At 52.9% G+C, this 18,262-nt stretch overlaps 1 protein-coding gene across 3 annotated transcripts in view; it reads right to left on the reverse strand.

Annotated features, from left to right (window-relative positions):
• The window catches only part of NAT10 (N-acetyltransferase 10), a 40,249-nt gene extending 22,598 nt beyond the window's left edge, over window positions 1-17,651 (reverse strand). The window contains exons 1-11 of one of the 3 annotated variants that reach the window (XM_002709044.6): window positions 17,456-17,651; window positions 14,664-14,786; window positions 13,508-13,599; window positions 10,587-10,758; window positions 9,094-9,216; window positions 7,634-7,695; window positions 6,901-7,015; window positions 6,704-6,811; window positions 3,096-3,229; window positions 1,943-2,036; window positions 1,707-1,805 (exon numbers count right to left, since the gene is read on the reverse strand). In XM_002709044.6, the coding sequence (XP_002709090.2) occupies window positions 1,707-1,805; window positions 1,943-2,036; window positions 3,096-3,229; window positions 6,704-6,811; window positions 6,901-7,015; window positions 7,634-7,695; window positions 9,094-9,216; window positions 10,587-10,758; window positions 13,508-13,599; window positions 14,664-14,771 (1,107 nt within the window). In that variant the 5' untranslated portion in view covers window positions 14,772-14,786; window positions 17,456-17,651. Of the gene's footprint in view, window positions 1-1,706; window positions 1,806-1,942; window positions 2,037-3,095; window positions 3,230-3,466; window positions 3,695-4,358; window positions 4,500-6,703; window positions 6,812-6,900; window positions 7,016-7,633; window positions 7,696-9,093; window positions 9,217-10,586; window positions 10,759-13,507; window positions 13,600-14,663; window positions 14,787-17,455 lie in introns of those variants that run through there. The other 2 variants (XM_089327494.1, XM_089327491.1) reach the window with 2 other exon arrangements.
• Window positions 17,652-18,262: the final 611 nt, after the last annotated feature.

Raw genomic sequence — 18,262 nt, forward strand, 5'->3', positions numbered from 1 at the left:
CCAGGGACCCAGCGACTGGAGCCATCACCTATTGCCTCCCAGGGCCACATGGCAGGATTGTAGAATCAAGAGCGAGAGCCAGGTATCAAACCCAGGTACTCTGATGAGATGTGCCCATCTTAACTGTTAAGCCCAATGCTCACTCCTGAACGTGTCTCAAAAACAAATGCCGAGTGTAACTAGATGAGCTGAAGGAGGACAAGAACAGTGTGTTGCCCTTTACGGACGCATACTATGTAACAGAAAACACAAACACAGCAACTGCAAGGAAACACAGCCTCAACCCAGAATCAAGTTACCAACAGGGAGGGACACAAGGCATGAGCAGAGGTATAGGAGGGACTTCCACTCTATCTGCAAAGCTTACCTAAGACAAAAATAGAAACGACTTTCACATATGAAAGAAACGCGGCAAGCAGCAAAATGCCAGTGTTTCTCAAATGTGAGTGCTGGGCACCCGAGTGTCACACAGCTACCCTGCACTTCCCAGGGCAGCTGAAGTACTTCACCGCGAGCCACCTTTTCCAACCACATCGCCAGAGGACACGGGTCACGGAGGTAGCGACCCGGCCCACCCCGAGCAGCACCACACCCCCCCACACCGGGCCCCACCGCATTCTTCAGGTGATAGGTAAACCAGCACGTCATCAAAGCAGCCCACAGGAGGCGCCAGGCCACGTTCCATCGTTGCCTTCTCCATGTCTAGCAAGAGGCGGGGGCTCAGTCAAGTCACCCCCGTGTGCCTCTCCTGCAGGCTGCAGACAACAGCACTCTGGCAACCAGAGAGTGCATCTGGTTACAAATTCAAGGACGAGAAGGGCCACGCTAGGGCACTTCAAGGAAACGGTTTCCTCCTCCGGATTCTGTACCTTCCTGAGTTTTAACAGGCCTCTGCATTCTGCCTTGCAGCCTGCCTCCATCCCCGCCCCAACCCACGTCATCAATCTTTCCTCCCCTCAGCTGAGAGAATCAGGCCCAAGTGGGAAGAAATGTATACGAGGAGATTCTAGGAGACAGTAAGAATCAAACAAGATCCTTAAGGCAAAAGGCATAAACACTTAACCTCGTTTACAACCTGGACTCTCAGATAAAAGCATACCTCTCTGACAAGCATACCCATACACTTGGAAGGGTGTATACTGCCAAGTTCACCTGGCTCACTTCCCACCCCCACCCTACTCCAAATACAATCAATGAGCCCACTCCAGTAAGAGCCCATTAATCTCAGTCCCCCCCGTGAGCTGTCACAGAATGCTGCTCTTAGAGATTTCACAGAATTGAGCTCTGGACGAGCACAGGCCACTCAGGCTTGCAGAGTGCTGGAGATTTATAGAGCTTTTGGGAAAACAGTTTTAAAAGGAAAACAGGCCACTGGCTAAACCACAAAGATGCGGAGCACATTTGGCAAAGTTCTTTTTTCATTTAAATGGCGAGGTTATTCTTCTAGCTACAGAGGGACCATTTCAGAACCTGCAGTAACTCAGCCACGTTAGAATTGACTGATGTCAGAACAATTTTTTTTGCCCCCTTTCTCATTCCACATTCAAAGGACAAGACTACAACTTTCCAGTCTGGCTACACTGGCTTCACTGTCCTTTAGAAGAGACAAATTCTGAACAGGTTTATCATAAACAGCAACACGATGAAGGGACATGCAATTACAGAGCCCACAATGCCTGCGAAAGGATACATCTCCGCGGCCTCACCTGAATGGTCTGCCTATGCTCCCGGAACACGTTCACTCTGATCACGGCTTTGTTAAACTCAGGATTGAGAGACTGAATGATTTCATAATCCAGATGCTCCTGGCGGGCGCAAAGGAAAACCAATGGCAAACTTTAGCAACCAAATATTAAGAAAGCAAGCATTCTGAAGTCTAAAGACGTCCCCTGGACTTCAGCTCAGCACTGAACCAAAGTCAGCCCTCATCCCAGCTTCCTACCTGATACTGCAGAGCGTCGAATCCTTTAAATACAAATTCGAACAAGGTGTGCAGGTTATCGGGGCTTGGGGAGGTAACAAAAATGTTGGAGTACCTACAGAACGAAGAGGAGGATGGCTGAGAAATGGAGGACTCTTTAAAGCAATGTCGTTTAGAGAAGAAAACTTTGGTTTGCTCCTGTCATACAGGTGATAACTGGAGGCAACAGCAGGGAAACAGGTCAGGATGCTTTTGGGGCAGAAACATGAAGCGACTCCCCAGGCCCGAGTCAGGTTCTCCTTCCCAGGTAGGTAGCAAGTTCAGGCATTTAGCTGCCACATGTGTGAAAGCAAACTGCTGAGAAGCACTGTGGGGAGACACCACCACCCCCCTCCCCGCATGCAGAAACCCAAATGGCACTCCCCAGTCCAGGGCCCTGCCACCAGGGGGATGGCCTCCTGCTCACACGAGCTGTGCTGAAGCCGGAGAGCTCCTGCACACTCAGGCCAAGGCCGCAGCCAGCCTCCAGGACCCTTGATGCAGGAGAGGGTGCTGGCGGCTCAGACGGAGCAGCAGGAAAAACAAAGAGCTAGGAATCAAGAGCTGAGCTCAGGCCCCAGCTCTCCCAGCATCAACTTGCTGGGAGATCTTGGAGAAGTCTCTGGAACTCCTGAGCCCATGTTCGTCCACCTAGGAGATGCCCAAAGTGCTCTAGGGAGCACCGGGAAGATGACGCACATGGGAGCAGGAGGTAAGTTGTAGGTCTGCTACTACAGTGTTAGCAGAACAGACCGTAACAGCAGCCGCATCAACCATCCCGCCTCCTTGGTAAGCCTCAGACTGGGGAGCAGCCCCTCAGAGGCCAGCAGGACCTTCCACGAAGCAGGCCAGTAGACACCACACTCGTACTTTTCTCAGCCAGCAAAGCGGGTCACATCACTCTCACTCCGAGAGTTTAAGTTTCTTCCCCCACATCTTTGCTCGTGTGTCTGTTCTACTCTAAGCTGCGATTCCAAAGGTGCCGAGTGCACGCAGGTGTACCTGCACCTCGGGGGTGGGTGGAGGGCAACAGTGCTGCCGCTTCCAGCCAGAAGCCAACAGAAAGCCAGCAAGCCCAGTCAGACCGAGCTCCCCTCCAGCCCCCGATCCTGCAAGCTGCCGAGAGTTCCCTCACCCAAAAGCCACAGCCCCGGCAATAGCCAGGCCCAGGGCTGCAGACTTCCCCCGTCCTCGGGCAGCTGTGAGCGCGACGGTGCTTCTCAGGGTCTTCTCCGAGATCCCCTCGATGAATTTCAAGACGGCTTTTGCCTGTGGAAAAAAAATGTACTGGGTGAGCCCTGACAAAGCCACATTCCAGCCCTTTATCACCATCGCCGAGCAGCCAGGCTGCTGCCAGGGTTAAATGACAAGTGGCAGCTCTTCGAGTCCAGAAAGCACCACTCAGCACCTGGACATCCCACTCCCCCGGCCATCCCGACTCGGCCCCAAGAGCTACAAAACTAACTACATGTGGCCAGCCCTCGGATTTCCAGCTTCGGCACATACCTCGTCCCCACACCTCAGGCCTATGCCCACGCACCGGCTCCCTGCACAGCTCCCCTGGGACCACCTGTCGCTCCCCCTCTTCATGGAGGAACGACACTAAACCCTGAGCTGTTCTTTCGTCTGCTCGGCCCTCCCTGGGTTTGCTGCTGGTTCTTCCCGGGTTGGCTACTATCCCTTCCACCTCCGTGGAAGGGCAGTTCCCCCTGGCCGCATTCCCCACTTCCGCAGGGGAGCGGCACACCGCCGGCCGGCTCTCTGGGGGCTGCACGGGTTCCCTTAGATGTTCCCCATAGATGTTCCTGGTGCATGCCGTCTCTCTCCTCCTTTATAGTCCTCCTCCGCCAATCCCAACTCGGCTGCCCACACGCCGAGTACGCTGCTCTCCTCCAATCAGGAGCAAGTCCTACAGTTAATTGGTTGAACTGGAGGCAGCTGTGCGGAAGCTGTTTACTTCTCTCCCAGCGCCATATTGTGGGAGAGCAGATGCATAGAATAAGTCCTAATTCGAGTAACTTAGTCTAGTCCGGATTGCTCCCCACAACCACCGACATCTTAAACCTGAAGCTGGACGCTAAAGGCTCCCACAAACCTTCCCACACGCAGTCTTCCTCGGCTCAGTTACCTGTCCGAGTGTTTATGCCAGAAGCTGATCGACCACCAGCAAGACGGACACAAACCCTGCCACTCCTCGTCGTCATGCCCTCGAGCACTCGGCTCAAGGCCTCCACCCTCACTGGCCTCCGGGACCCCAGAAGCCTCCCCCAGCCCTCCCGCTGCCGCCCTCATTCTGCTGCCGTCTCGACCCAGCACAGCAGCTCGAGGACCCAGAGCCCCCGGCAGCTGCACTGAGAAGTAACCGTAAGCAGAAACCTCATCGTCTCACGGTGCACACACCACGGCTCATCCAGGGGCCCACACAGCCTCAGTGGCCTCCTCGTGAGTCCTGGAGCACCCGAGCCACACTGCTGCCTAAGGTCCGCGCACTTGCTGATCCCTCTGCCTGATGCACTCATCCGCAGAAAGCAACTTGGCTCATTTCCTTAGCTCCTTCTAGTCCTTGCTCAAATATCACCTTCAAACCAGGCCATCCCCAACTGCTGGATCTAGAAAGACAGCAGCCCCACTTCCCCGAGTCCCATACGCCCTGTCCCTCTTTGCTTTTATGGACCTTCCGTCACACACAGCACCTTCAACTTGATCCGTGATTGGCTAGCTTCCTTTATTTGCTCTGTCGCCCAACGAGAAGGCACGTTCCGTGCAGCAGGTGCACCGTCTTAGTTACCGCCAAGCCCCTAGAGGGCCTAGAGGAATGCCTGGCACCTGGAAGGGAAAGCCTGATGCCATGGCCCCGAATGAGAGGAGCCAAAACAGGACTCGGGCCAACTGTGGCTCCCTGGTTGGCACCTGTCCTGGGAGGGTCAGATGGGGCGGCACGGCTAGTCCTCATGAAACTTCTTCAATGCGAAGAAGATGTTGAAGAGACACAGGCCCAGGCAGATGCAAGGGCGGGCCCGAGGGAAGCCAGGGTCTCTCCAGGAGGAGACACTCAAAGCAGAGCCAGGTCCTCCTCGTGTCAACCCGGTCTGCCTGAATGCTGAACTCTGCCCCTTTTTAGAGCAGTGAAGTAGTAAACTGTTCAAACAGCGGGAAGAAGCCACTGATGTAACTGAAGGGCATCGGACCTGGACTAACAATGCATTCTGCAATCATTTCCAAAATGGAAAACCAACACACACAAACAAAAATCCAGTAGAAAAGTGCGCAGAGGACATGAGCAGGGCGGTTCACCGAAAAACGGACACAAAAACGAAACTCAATACAGCTGACCGATAATCGATGAAGAAGATACCTGCCTCTTTCCTAATTAGAGCAGCCCAATCTAAAACACGCACATCACATGGGTGAAGACTCAGGTCACAGCGCCCAGAGCGAAAGCATTTGCATCCGCTGCCGGGGCTGCACCCACACCCACCCCTACACACCCAGCCTCAGCCCCAGCAATTCCTCTTCTGGAAACCTACCCAGGATAAAAGATGGCTTCCAAAGATTCGTGGGAAAATGGAACCAAAACAGAGCGAGCATTTTTCCACAAACTTTTTTGAAGCCCCCTCGTACAGTGCCCACAGATGTAACTAAGAAAGTCCTAAGAGCTTTATTTATGATAGCAAAAAAGCTGGACTCACTGAACGCCTAGCAAAGGACCCCCTCCAGGCTGTGCACTGTGACTTCTTTGCAGTCAGGAAAACTTAGCACTCAGATGCAGAATTTACTGCTAATAACAGCTGGCTCTGCAGAGCGGGACTCCCAAGTGGCAACACCACCTTTTATTGCTTTAATGTGTACTCTGCGTACTAATTAATTTTCTCCCCTTTTTGTTTTGCCATGGCCTTTTGTACGTTGTTTGCCCATCCTGTGTCTCACTCCTTCTCTCTGGTAATAAAACACATACCAGGAAATGGTCCAGAGCAGTCCACAGCCCGCAGTCTGGGCTGCCCAGAGAGCTACGCAGCTGGTGCTGATGTTTCCAGAATGAACAGAGAAGCCAGTCTGTCAGGATTCAGCCTGGGTGGGTGGGGTCACCGAGGCTCTTGCCCACCAGGAAGGCAGAGCTCAGTGCTAAGGGGCTTGTGCTGCTCATCTGGCTCAGGCTAGCCCAGAACCCTGAACACACCTGACAGCTCAAAGGCACCGGGCTGTGTCCCATCAGCAGCCAACATGGCCCAGGCACCGCCAGAGAAGCCAACCTTGCCAGCAATGCCAGCGCAGAAATGCTTCCTGGCAGCTCCCACTCAGCCTGCCATCTGCACCCAACAGACCACAGGGCCCTCATCAGGCCTCACATGCAGACAGGCAACCAAGCTCTCTTTGCACTTCTACACAAGCGAAAAACCCTTTCTATCATCAAACCTAACTGAAGTGACAGAGTGCACACATATCCCCCTGCCTTGGGAACAGCACCAAGAGGACTCCTCTTTAGATGTAATCCATCTTCCCCTGCAGACACCCAGCCCCCTGAACTGTTCGTGGGGATTGGGCATGGTGGGGGGGAGAAGGGGGAGGAAATCCCTGAACTTCCTCTTGAACCCAGCCAGGACAGAAGAGCATGCGTGAGTATAAGCAGGAGCCAAGGCCCAGCCCTGGGGAGCTCCTGGGGGCTGACTGGCTTCTGCAGCTCTCTGTAGGCCCTACCTTACCTGTGCGCTGCGCACGCTGGGCTGGGGGCCCAGCGCCACTCACCTGGTCCAGGGTCTTGCAGCAGTCCACCAGCACGCCCACAGGCTGCGTGTCCTGCAAGCTCTCCTTCAACTCCTGCAGCTCCACATCAGAAGGACCGAGACGCTCATCCTACCAGGGAGAAAAGGAAGGGGAGGTTAGCACCACCACGGGAGGATCAACACGGGAGACCCGGACTCTGCACCCTGCCACAGACTCACCGGAGCCTGCGGAGGGAGGGCCTCGATGCTGGCCACGTGTGAGGAGATGGGCAGGATGTTGAGCTGGTCATCGATGACGAGACACTTCTTACAAGAGGCCAGAGAGAGAATAAACCTGAGAAACAAAACCAGGGCAGTGAGGGCTCGGAGGGAGTGGGCAGAGCCCACACGGGGGCACAGAAGAGCGGCTGCTCTTCAGGAAGCTCACCGAGCCCCCTGCGTCTCGCCGCGCCAGGCCCCAGCTGCAGAGCAGTGAGATGATTGAGAGCCACCTGTACAGGGCACCCGCGTGCCATACACAGCCCTTGAGCCCATGGGTAGCCCTCCACATGCCTGCCATGTGTGCCCCCAATCCCCTGGCTCTGTCCCTTGTCCTCCTCAGCTGACCAACACACACCAGGGATGGGGACACACACACACAGGAATTTGCCTTCTTTCATCAGGGAGAGAGAACACAGGAGGACAGGACAAAGAAAGTCTCCCTGAAGAAATACAGCACAAGGGGCCGTCGCTGTGGCAAAGTGGGTTAACAAGCTGGCCTGCAGCGCCAGCATCCCATATGGGTGCCAGTTTGAGTTCCGGCTGCTCCACTTCCGATCCAGCTCTCTGCTATGGCCTGGGAAAGCAGTAGAAGATGGCCCAAGTCCTTGGCCCCTGCACCTGCATAGGACACCCGGGAGAAGCTCCTGGCTCCTGACAACAGTAAGGGACTGCAGGATGTCTGTAGACCTACCTCTCGTTGAATCTTCCCACCACATCCTGATGGGCCTCGGTCCTGTACCTGGAGTGCACGTCCTAAGGAGGCAAGACAACATTCACTGTGAAGTCTCCCCGTAGTGCTGAGGCCCAGGAGTCCAACACCAAGGTCTGCCAAAGGAGATGTCAGTGATCCCACGGTGCTGGTGCTGGCTCTGGCCAAGTGCGATCTGCTAGAACTGAGCTCAGATGCTAAATGTGCCGTTTCTTATGACAATGAACTTCCCCTCGCTTTCCCACACTTGATCCAGCATCCCAGGGTGCACATGTGCCAGACATGCTGGCCACACCTGGTGCATATAGCTCCCCTTCGTTCTCACGGGGCCCACAGCCTGAAGGCCAGGAACGCAGACAGACACATAAGTGAACAGATACAGACTCTGGTAAAGAATACAAGTAAAATACAGGGTGCGGTGACAGCAAACGGAGGACCTGCACATCCAGAGAGAGAGGAAGGTGCTCCCCGGTGACAGGCCAAGGCTTGAAGGACAAGCAGGTAGCCGTGTAAGAGGTGGAGGAAAGCAACTTATGGGACCTGGAGTCACTTACTCACAGCACCTCAGAGGCGCTGCCTAAATGCCACACACTCTTCTGGAACCTGGGAACACACCCGCAGGGACCCAAGGTACAGAAGCCAATCACTGGTAACTTCGGAAGGCTGTCCAGGGCAGGCTGCGGTTGGGCGCAGCCACCCATTCTAAGCAGCACAAGCAAAGGCTACCCCGAACAGGGACTTGACATGCATGGAAGCACGCTGTGGTGGGGGAAGCACGTGCTGACACCCCAAGGTGACAATGAGCTGGGCTTGCCCGAGGAAGCCAGGACAGTAGTGACAAGTGATGTCAGAGGTGGAAATGACAGGAAGTGGAGCCCAAGAGCTGGGGAAAGTCCATTTCACTAGATAAATACAGCTCATGAGCCCCCGGGGACAGTGCCAGCACTGCTCCAGAGACGCTCCGATTCAGGTACAACATACTCCCACTCCTAAGTGGCTTCTGCGGAGGGAGCCAAACCTCCTCTCCCATGATCAAAACTCTTGCCAAAACAGGAGTGAGATGGGCAAGTGAGACTGTTCCTTCATCCACTAGAATGGGGGCCAGCAAGAAAGCTGTGCATGCTTCCTGTTTTGCAATACACACGCGTAGGCGTGGGCATGGCTCTGGGCAGAATGCCATTCCAGAAAACTGAGCTACATAAAAGCCGCATCATAACTGCATACGAACACCTGAAAGCAATGTGAAATCCGGAGGTTCCTAGGCACACCCGGCCCTGAGAGCCATCCACACTGACTTTTTCTTGAGTTGCAGTTGAAGAGCTCCCAGCTCAGAGGTGTGCAGCTTGCTCACTGGTGCTGCCCGTGAGAAATTCTTTACAGAAAGTGGGCTACAGCGAAGGCAGACTGAAGCGAATCCACACAGTGTAACCTCAGCCGCTTACCATGGTCATTGTGTACAACTGCTTGAGGGAGTTCATGGTCCGCAGGAGGATGACCACCAGCCCGCCGCCTTCCACAGTTTCCACAGTCCTGGCCAGCAAGTTTGGAGTTAAAGCTTCAAAATCCTGGAAGGAAGAGACCTTAGAAGGGGCTGATCATGCCAAGGACATCCAAGGAGACTTGACTAAGGCCAGGTGGTCACGCAAAGAGGGCTTCCGATCACAAAGACAAGACAGTATGGCCTCCAGCCCTGATGAACCAGGACACACACACACACACACAGGCCCTCATCTGGAGACAGAGGGCAGCCTAGCCTCGAGTACAGGTATACCTGGTTTATACTCTTCTGGCAAAATGTTTCAATAACCACCGATAAAATCCTATTTGGAAACGAGTCCTCCAGCCTTCACTGATTCACTCGTGAACTTCAGAAATAGCTTCGTGTGTGGCAGCAGTTTGGCAAAACTCAACTGTTCCACATGGGGGTGCTACTGTTTAAGAGAGGCACCATTCTGGCACCTAGTAGTGGCCAAGAGCAGAACTCCCCCAATTAGTCAGTGATTAGGCCAAGGAACTCCCCTCAGTTAGGGTGAGAGGGGAGTAAAATAACTGCTCTTCCTGGCCTCTGAGGTGAGACACGAGCCAGCAGTGCCCAACTCGCTGGAATGCAGACAACAATCACACTGTCTAGTTTGATTTTTCTCATTCCGTAATTTATATTTTGCAAGATATGCTTTACCATTTTCGAAATCAGGGTCTCAGTGGTATGTGACTATAAAAACACACACAGAAAGGTGGGAATTTGTGCTTAGATTTGGGGTGGGGGGAGCACGGCTGTCAAAGAATCAAAGAACAAAACAAAGACCGCCAGAACCAGAACAAAGAAAAACGTGCAAGTCTATTAAGATACCCGATCACAAATACACACTGGGGAGCACGTCCCCAGCAGCTCTCTGGGCGGACAGTGAAGGGCTTCTCGGGGCTAGAGCGGGGGAGTGGGCTCCTGGCAGCTACGCTGCTTGTGCATCCTGGAGAGGACCCAGGAGACACAGGTGGCTCCAGCTGGCTCTAACAAGTCTCTGCACACTGGCCAGGGAAGGCTTCATGAGTGCCAAGGGGCTCTGGGACCCTAGGGCCACTCACGGTATCTGGTGCTGAGGTGTGCATTTGGCACAGCGGTTACGTCACCACTTGGGACAACCCATACTGGAGTGCTCAGCTGAGTCCCGGCCACTCTGCTTCCTGCTAACGCACACCCTGGGAGTCAGCAGGTGGTGCCCAAGCACCTGGGCCCCTGACACCATGTGGGGAACCAGCCTGATTTCCGTGCTCCCTGCTTTAGCCTGGCCCCGCCCTGGCTCTTGCAGGCATTCAGGGCTAACGCAGAGGGTAGGAGATCTTTCCATCCATCAGGCAGCACTAAGCACCCGTCGATCCTCTAACACCAGGCATAGGCTCGGCGGGGGTGGGGGTGGGGGAGAGGGTGGACACGCACCTGGAGGACACACATGCCGAACGTATTGCCCAGGATCTTGTGGGTCTCATTGTAGTAGCAGTAGCGAATGTTTGTGGCTGCTACGAAGAGCTCAAAGGGGTCATCTTGCTTTAGGTTCAGCGTTCCGTTCTTTATTTTCTTCTGCAGCTGTCTCATTCTCTTCTTCCGATGACTAGAGTTGGTTAACCAGAGAAGCTACTTTAGTTGGGAACAGAGCCTAGCAGTTTGGCACCATTAAGTTACCTGCATCCCGTATCAGAGTGCCTGGGTTCAAGTCCTGGCCCCCAATTCCAGGTTCCTGCTAATGCAGACCCTGGCAGACAATACGTGATCAATCAAGTAGTTGGGAGACCTGGATTCAGTTCTCGGCTCCTGCCTCTGGCCCACTCTAGCCCTGGCTGTTGGAGACATGTGAGGAATGAACCAGTGGATAGGATCTCTGCCTCTCAAATTAAAAAAAAAAAAAAAAGTTAGGAGTGGGGGAAAGGCTCAGCGATCACCCTCTCAGACCTTCAGAGCAGTAGGGAACTTAGAAAGTGTGGGGCTCGCATGGGAGACCCGGCTCCTGGGTCCCGGCTTTGGATTGGCCCAGCTCCAGCTGTTGCAGCCAATTGGGGAGCGAACCAGCAGATGGATACCTCTCTCTCTTCTCTCTCTGTGTAACTCTTTCAAACAAATAAATAAACCTTAAAAAAGAAAAGAAAGTGTGGGGCTGCTTAACTTGCTGTAAAGGTGAAGGGAAGCGGACAAGCACGGAGCAGAGCGGGTGAGAAGGCTTTGCAAGCAGGCAGTCCGGACGTGACCAAGTCTGCTACTTTCCTCTGCAACCCGAGCAGGTGGGGAAGGGAGTGGGGAGGGGACAGGGGTGCGTTTGGTCCAGCCGTTAAGATGCTCCTATCCCAAACTGAAGTGCTTGGCTTTGTTCCCCAGATCCGGCTTCTGCCTACAGCTTCCTGCCTGAAACCTACATGGGAGACCTAGATTCAGCTCCCAGTTCCTGGTCCCAGCAGTTGAGGACATTTGGCGAGTGAACAAGCAGATGGGAGAGCTCTGTCTATCATTCAAATAAATACATTTTTTAAAAAAGCAGGCAGACAATAGATTAAGTGAAACCAAGTGGCTTAAGTTTAAAAGGCAAATCTGCCAAGAAAACTGAACTGCCTAATTCTGCACCCTTCTCATATTTGACAAATGAACAATATTGAGAAAATGCCCCAAAATTTAAAATTCTAGGGCAGGCAACAGGCCTCATTCTCGATTCTATACTAAAAATGCTTGGGGGGAGGGGTGTGCAGGCTGTGCTGTGGTACAGCAGGGAAAGCTGCTGCCTGCAGTGCTGAGCCCTGGCTGCCCCTCTTCCAGTCTAGCTCTCTGCTGTGGCCCGGGAAGGCAGTGGAGGATGGCTCAGGTGCTTGGGCCCCAGCACCCGCTTGGGAGACCTGGAGGAAGCTCCTGGCTCTGGCCCAGCCCAGCTCCAGCCATTGTGGCCTCTTGGGGAGTGACCCAGCAGATGGAAGACCTCTCTCTCTCTCTTTGCTTCTGCCTCTGCATCTCTATAACTCTTCCATTCAAATAAATAAATAAATCTTAAAAAAAAAAAAAAAGCTTGGAGCCGGAGTTGTGGCACGGCAGGTTAAGCTGCCGCCTGCAATGTTGGCATCCTATATGGGTGCCAATTCGAGACCTGGCTGCTCTACTTCTGATCTAACTCCCTGCATTAGCCTGGGAAAGCAGCAGAGGATGGCCCAAGTGTTTGGGCCCCTGTAGCCACGTGGGAGACCCGGAAGAAGCTGTGGATGAGCAGAAGTCTTGACTACCACGGCTTCCAGAGGCCACAGTCCACCGTCAAGGACAGCAGTGAAGTGGCAAGAAGGGCCCTGCCGAGAAGCTGGGAGAAAAGGCACTGCACTGGGGCAGCAGGTCGCTGCGCATGTCTCACGTCTCAGCACACAAAATGGGCACTGAGACAGATGGCAAAGGCAGGGAGGTGCGAGACACTTAGGTTTTAAGATACACGGCAGTAAAAGGAGGGACAATGCCAGCCTCGGGATAAAGCTGGCTATAAACGCTCACCACATTTTGAGAACAAGGAAAGCTAAGCATGTGTACACAAGAAAGGAGAAAGTTTCAAGAATATACAGTGTCAGCCAGAAGGACAATTCAAGTCCTGAAAGGACCGGCGCTGTGGCATAGTGGGTTAAGCCTCCGCCTGCAGCGCCTGTATCTCTTGTGGGCACCGGTTCAAGTCCCAGCTGCTCCACTTCCGATCCAGCTCTCTGCTATAGCCTGGGAAAGCAGTGGAAGATGGACCAAATCACTGGGCCCCTGCACCCACGTGGGAGACCTAGAATAAACTCCTGGCTCCTGGCTTCGAAATGGCCCAGCTCTGGCCATTGTGGCCATTTGGGGCGTGAACCAACGGATGGAAGACCTCTCTCTCCCTCCCTCCCTATCTCTCTCTCTCTGTAACTCTCCCTCTCAAATAAACAAAGTCTTAAAAAACAAGTCCTGAAAGGGAGGTGAGAGAAGAGATCCAAAGCAGAAAAACTGGTCTTCGTGGCCATGGAAGAAGGTGCATTGTGTCTGTGAAGGAAGGGCAGGAAAAGGGAGTGTGAAACGGCCGCTGAAGGAACTTTCATGGAGTGGCCTGATCAGTTTGGAAAAGGACGACAAGAAAGCACGTGCAGGAAACAAGGCATGGCACTGAGAGCTGGGAAGGGCGTTCAAGTGGCAAGAAATACTGTGAGGCGTTTAGAAAGGATGGCAACTCTACTTTCCCCTCCATTTAGCGATGTCCTCAGGGACAGCAGCACCTCTAGTAAAGATCCCTGCAAAACGACATCAAGGAACTACCCTCCTGGCACTGAACTAATCAGCAGGGGCTGCAGGTGGACTGGGACACACAAAGGGGATAAGTTTACCTGCTAAACCCCAGCTCCTTCTTGTAACACCACAGCACTGAAGGCCGCGCCCTTACAGTCGCTTTGGACAACATATGATGGAGTATCACCACCTGCAAAGAACAGGCACAGAATCTCTGGTCAAACAGCCCTTAGAAACTGCCAGGCTAAGACCTTATCAGACAGATGTGAAAACTCAACTGAGGGCCAATGAAGTGCCCAAATTCACAAGGCAAACAGTAGCCAGGTTGGGATTAGAAGCTCATGGCCAGCACCGCGGCTAAATAGGCTAATCTTCCACCTTGCGGCGCCAGCACACCGGGTTCTAGTCCCTGTCGGGGCGCCGGGTTCTGTCCCGGTTGCCCCTCTTCCAGGCCAGCTGTCTGCTGTGGCCAGGGAGTGCAGTGGAGGATGGCCCAAGTGCTTGGGCCCTGCACCCCATGGGAGACCAGGAGAAGCACCTGGCTCCTGCCATCAGATCAGCGTGGTGCGCCGGCCGTGGTGGCCATTGGAGGGTGAACCAACGGCAAAGGAAGACCTTTCTCTCTGTCTCTCTCTCTATCCACTCTGCCTGTCAAAAAAAAAAAAAAAAAAAAAAAAAAAAAGAAGAAGAAGAAGAAGCTCAAACGCACACACTTCATTTTGTGGTCAACCTACCACCTCACACTTCAATAGGTATTGTCTTGTCTGCTAATGAATATGAATACAGGGGCTGGCACTGTAGCATAGCGGGGAAAGCCACAGTCCGTAGCGCTGGCATCCCATATGGGTACCAGTTCGAGTCCCAGCTGCTCACTTCCCATCCAGCTCCCTGCTATGGCCTGGGCAAGCAAAAGATGGCCCAAATCCTTGGGCCCCCTGCACCTCTGTAGGAGACCCAGAAGAAGCTCCTGGCTCCTGGCCTTGGCCTGGCCCAACTCCAGCCGTTGCAGCCATCTGGGGAGTGAACCAGCAGATGGAAGATCTCACTTTCTAACTCTGCCTTTCAAATAAATAAATAAATAAATCTTAAAAATAAATAAATATAAATACAATTTGCTACTTCCAGGCAATGAAGGGGATCCCCAACTAAAGAAATCTTGACGCCCTTGTGTGCTGAAACCCCAGGTGGCCTATCACGTGCTGCCTCTTTGAGACAGGACATAAAGTAATTCAAGAAGCGATCACCAGGTCTTACCTGATCTTTCCCTCGGTCCCCGACTACAACAAAGAGAGACCTCTGCCGCTCAGCTACCCCATTCTCAATGAGAATTCGGATTCGGTTATCCACCTTCTTCCGATGCATGGTGAGAGATTTTCACTAGAAGAGAAGCAAAGGAAATACAACTGGACAAAACACCCGACTGCAGTGAGGAACCTGAACTGGCTGCTGCTGATGGGAACTGGGGCTCAGCTAGGCACACTGATAAGCATCAGCCCACTGAAGCCTCAAACAGTTCCCCAAGGAAGATGGCAGCCTCTGTTTTGAAATTAGGAAACTGAGGTTTGGGAGAAGAAAAAAAGTTCCCTCAGTAGGGGAAGTCAGAAGGGAAGCTGCAATTCATGCCCTCACCTTGCAGTTTTTAAAAACTGGAAACCTGGGGCCGGCACTGTGGCGTGAAGGGTAAAACAGCTGCCTGCAGTGCCAGCATCCCAATATGGGCACCAGTTCGTATCCCGGCTGCTCAACTTCCGATCCAGCTCACTGCTATGGCCTGGGAAAGCAGTACAGGAAGGCCCAAGCATGGGAGACCTGGAGGAAGCTCCTGGCTCCTGGCTTCGGATCGGCGCAGCTCTGGCCATTGCAGCCATCTGGGGAGTGAACCAGTGGAAGGAAGACCTCTCTCTCTCTGCCTCTCCTTCTCTCTCTGTTAACTATGACTATCAAATAAATAAATAAATCTTAAAAAAAAAAAAAAAAAAAACTGGAAATCCGAGGTCAGCTTGTGGCACAGCAGTTAAGCTGCCGCTTACTGTACTGACAGCCCATATCGGAGTGCCAGACTCAAGTCCCACCTACTCTATTTCTGATCCAGCTTCCCGCTAATGCACCTGGGAACCCAGGCATTGGAAAATGAGTCAAGGGTAGCAGACACAGATGGAGTTCTTGGCTCCTGGCTTTGGCCCAGCCAAGCCCTGGTTTTGAGGGCATTTGGGGCAATAAATTAGTAAATGGAAGATTTCTCTTGCTCTCTCTCATGAACATGTAGGTGAAAGGTATCTCTGTCACACTTCCAAATAAGTAAATAATTTAATTGAAAACGTGACAGTTCAAAAATAAAAATAAGAGAATGACTAAAATATATATGGTATACCCATATACCCAAACCATTTTCAAAAACGATCTTGGGACAGATACTCATAAGAGTATATCACGGTAAAGTAAAGTATGCTACCAGTTTTACACATATACACAACAGAAGGGGAAAAACTGGTCACAAATATCGACATGAAAAGTAGCTACTCCTGGATGATGAAGTTTTATCTTGTTTTGTTTTTTAGAGTTGTTTTAATTTTGTTTGTGTTACTAACAAAGCCAAGGAAAGGAAATCAGTGAATATTTCTATTTTGCCTCAAGTGAGGAAAAAAACCACACTGAAGTTGTCCAGACCTTAAAAGTTACATGATTGCCTGCAGTAAAATGCTGCATCATTACCACAAGAAAAATGTACCAAAGGAACAACAGAACTGTCCGTTACACTATAAGGTAAAAGTACAAATAACATGCCACTTAGAAACGCCAGTGCCTGCTACATTCTAAAAACAAAGCTCATTAACTGAACCTTAACCATACACTAATAACTGCCCCTTCCTACTTCCCAACCCTAGCATGAGCCCCTATTTATATGTAACGCATCCCAAGGCAGAAAAGTGAGGTGAGGTTCACACTCAAGTCTGGCTGGCTCCCAGGCCTGAGTCTGTTCCCATCGACAACCTCACCAGCTGCAGCCACAGAAACCCAATCAATAATTATGGGAGGTGGGAGCAGCCTCTAGCCCTAACTACTGTGGGGCTCTCAGAAGCGGCACCAGATCCAACCCTTGTATTTAAAGGGAAGACTAGAGGCCAACGCTGTGGCGCAGCGGGTTAACGAGCTGGCCTGCAGTGCCAGCATCCCATATAGATGCCGGTTCGAGACCCGGCTGCTCTACTTCCAATCCAGCTCTCTGCTATGGCCTGGGAAAGCAGTACAAGATGGCCCAAGTCCTTGGGCCCCTGTACCCGCGTAGGAGACCTGGAACAAGCTCCTGGCTTCTGGCTTCAGATCGGCGCAGCTCTGGCTGTTGCAGCCAATTGGGGAGTGAACCAGCAGATGAAGACCTCTCTCTCTCTGCCTCTCCTTCTCTCTCTCTGTATAACTCTCTGACTTTCAAATAAATAAATAAATCTTAAAAAAAAAAAAAAAAGGAAAGACTAGATGTAAAAATTAGGTGTAAAATAATAGCTACTATAAGGGATCTGATAGAGCTCTAAGATTACCGTACGCCGAAGTTGCCAAGGGAGGACTAATGGACGAGGAGGGCCTTGATGCTTATTTTTTTACTCACTTATTTATTCGCCTAACTGCACACAGCATTTGTGCGCCAAGCACCACCCAGGTGCGTGGCAAACAAAACCAAGTCCTGCACGTGGCTGAATAAAAAGTAGAAACGAACGTGCACAGTGAGGTAAGTAGGAGCGAGGGAGGACCTGGGATCACCGCGCCTCAGTTCAAAGCCCAGAGCAGAACTGGCCAAGTGTGAGCCAGCTCCGAGAATCTCAAGTGTTGCCATGCACCCATTCGCCACGACCCCCTGCCAGGGGTCCCCAGAGCCCGCCCGAGTACGGAAAGGACTCTGGCTACCCAGGAACGCCCAGCGAGGGCCAGTCGCTCTGGCCGGGTGTCTGCCTCGATGCCGCACGTTGGTCCTGGGGCCGACCCCCTCCCAGTATGGCGAGGACACGGACGCGGAGCTTGACACCCACCCCCAGCCCTCCAGCGATGGGTACCTGAGCCCCGAACCCGGCCGATCCCTGCCGGCGGCAGAAGCACGTGGGGGAAGCAAGGAACTCCACGAGAGGCGGGCGCTTCAGGCTGCCTCGGCTGATGCCTGGCCGCCACCTCTCGTCCCGCATAGGCTCTGACAGCCTGCGCGTGCGCGAGGGCAGTATATGCGACGGCAAGCGAAGGGGCCTTCGTTAATGCGGTCGCGTACCAATGACGTCACAGGACAGGGAGGCGGAGCCCCTGCCTAAACTTGAGCTGTGCCCTAGTCGGTCCTAGCGGTAGCTGTGGTGAGGGGTGCGACTTTGCTCCAGCCACTAAGGGCTAAGCAGGCATGTATTTATATAGATATAGCCGTCAGCACCAGGCCACCAGCCATTGTGCCGGGGGTAGGTCCGGTGCAGCGCAATGCTGGTACGACAGGGGTTTGTTAGCCTGGTTTTTGCGAGATGGCTCTGGAATGCGCTCGAGCTTTATTCACCTTATGTAAACATTTTAACGGGACACGATGAGGCCGCTTAGCCAGTACGCCTGCTTTATTCACCGTTAGACCCTCCATCCCCGCAGGACTGAACCTGTGGAGCTGTCTGGAATTCTGTACGTTTTCTGCCCACCACGGCGGTCGTCGTACTTTGAGGATTCCCCTTTAGACCTTTATCTGGTCGTGGAAGGTTGAAGGTCTTCGGTAAACCAGCCCTGGGACGCTCTCTTCAGCTGTGTCCTCTCCATCTCCCGGGAGAATTCGCTCAAGCGCCTAACAAGGGTTATCTATATTTTTGCGTTGTTTTAGGGATTCAAATGTTTTACATTTC

This window comes from Oryctolagus cuniculus, chromosome 1, assembly GCF_051225735.1.
Source record: "Oryctolagus cuniculus isolate XC-2025 breed Fujian yellow rabbit chromosome 1, ASM5122573v1, whole genome shotgun sequence".
NCBI lineage: Eukaryota > Metazoa > Chordata > Mammalia > Lagomorpha > Leporidae > Oryctolagus > Oryctolagus cuniculus.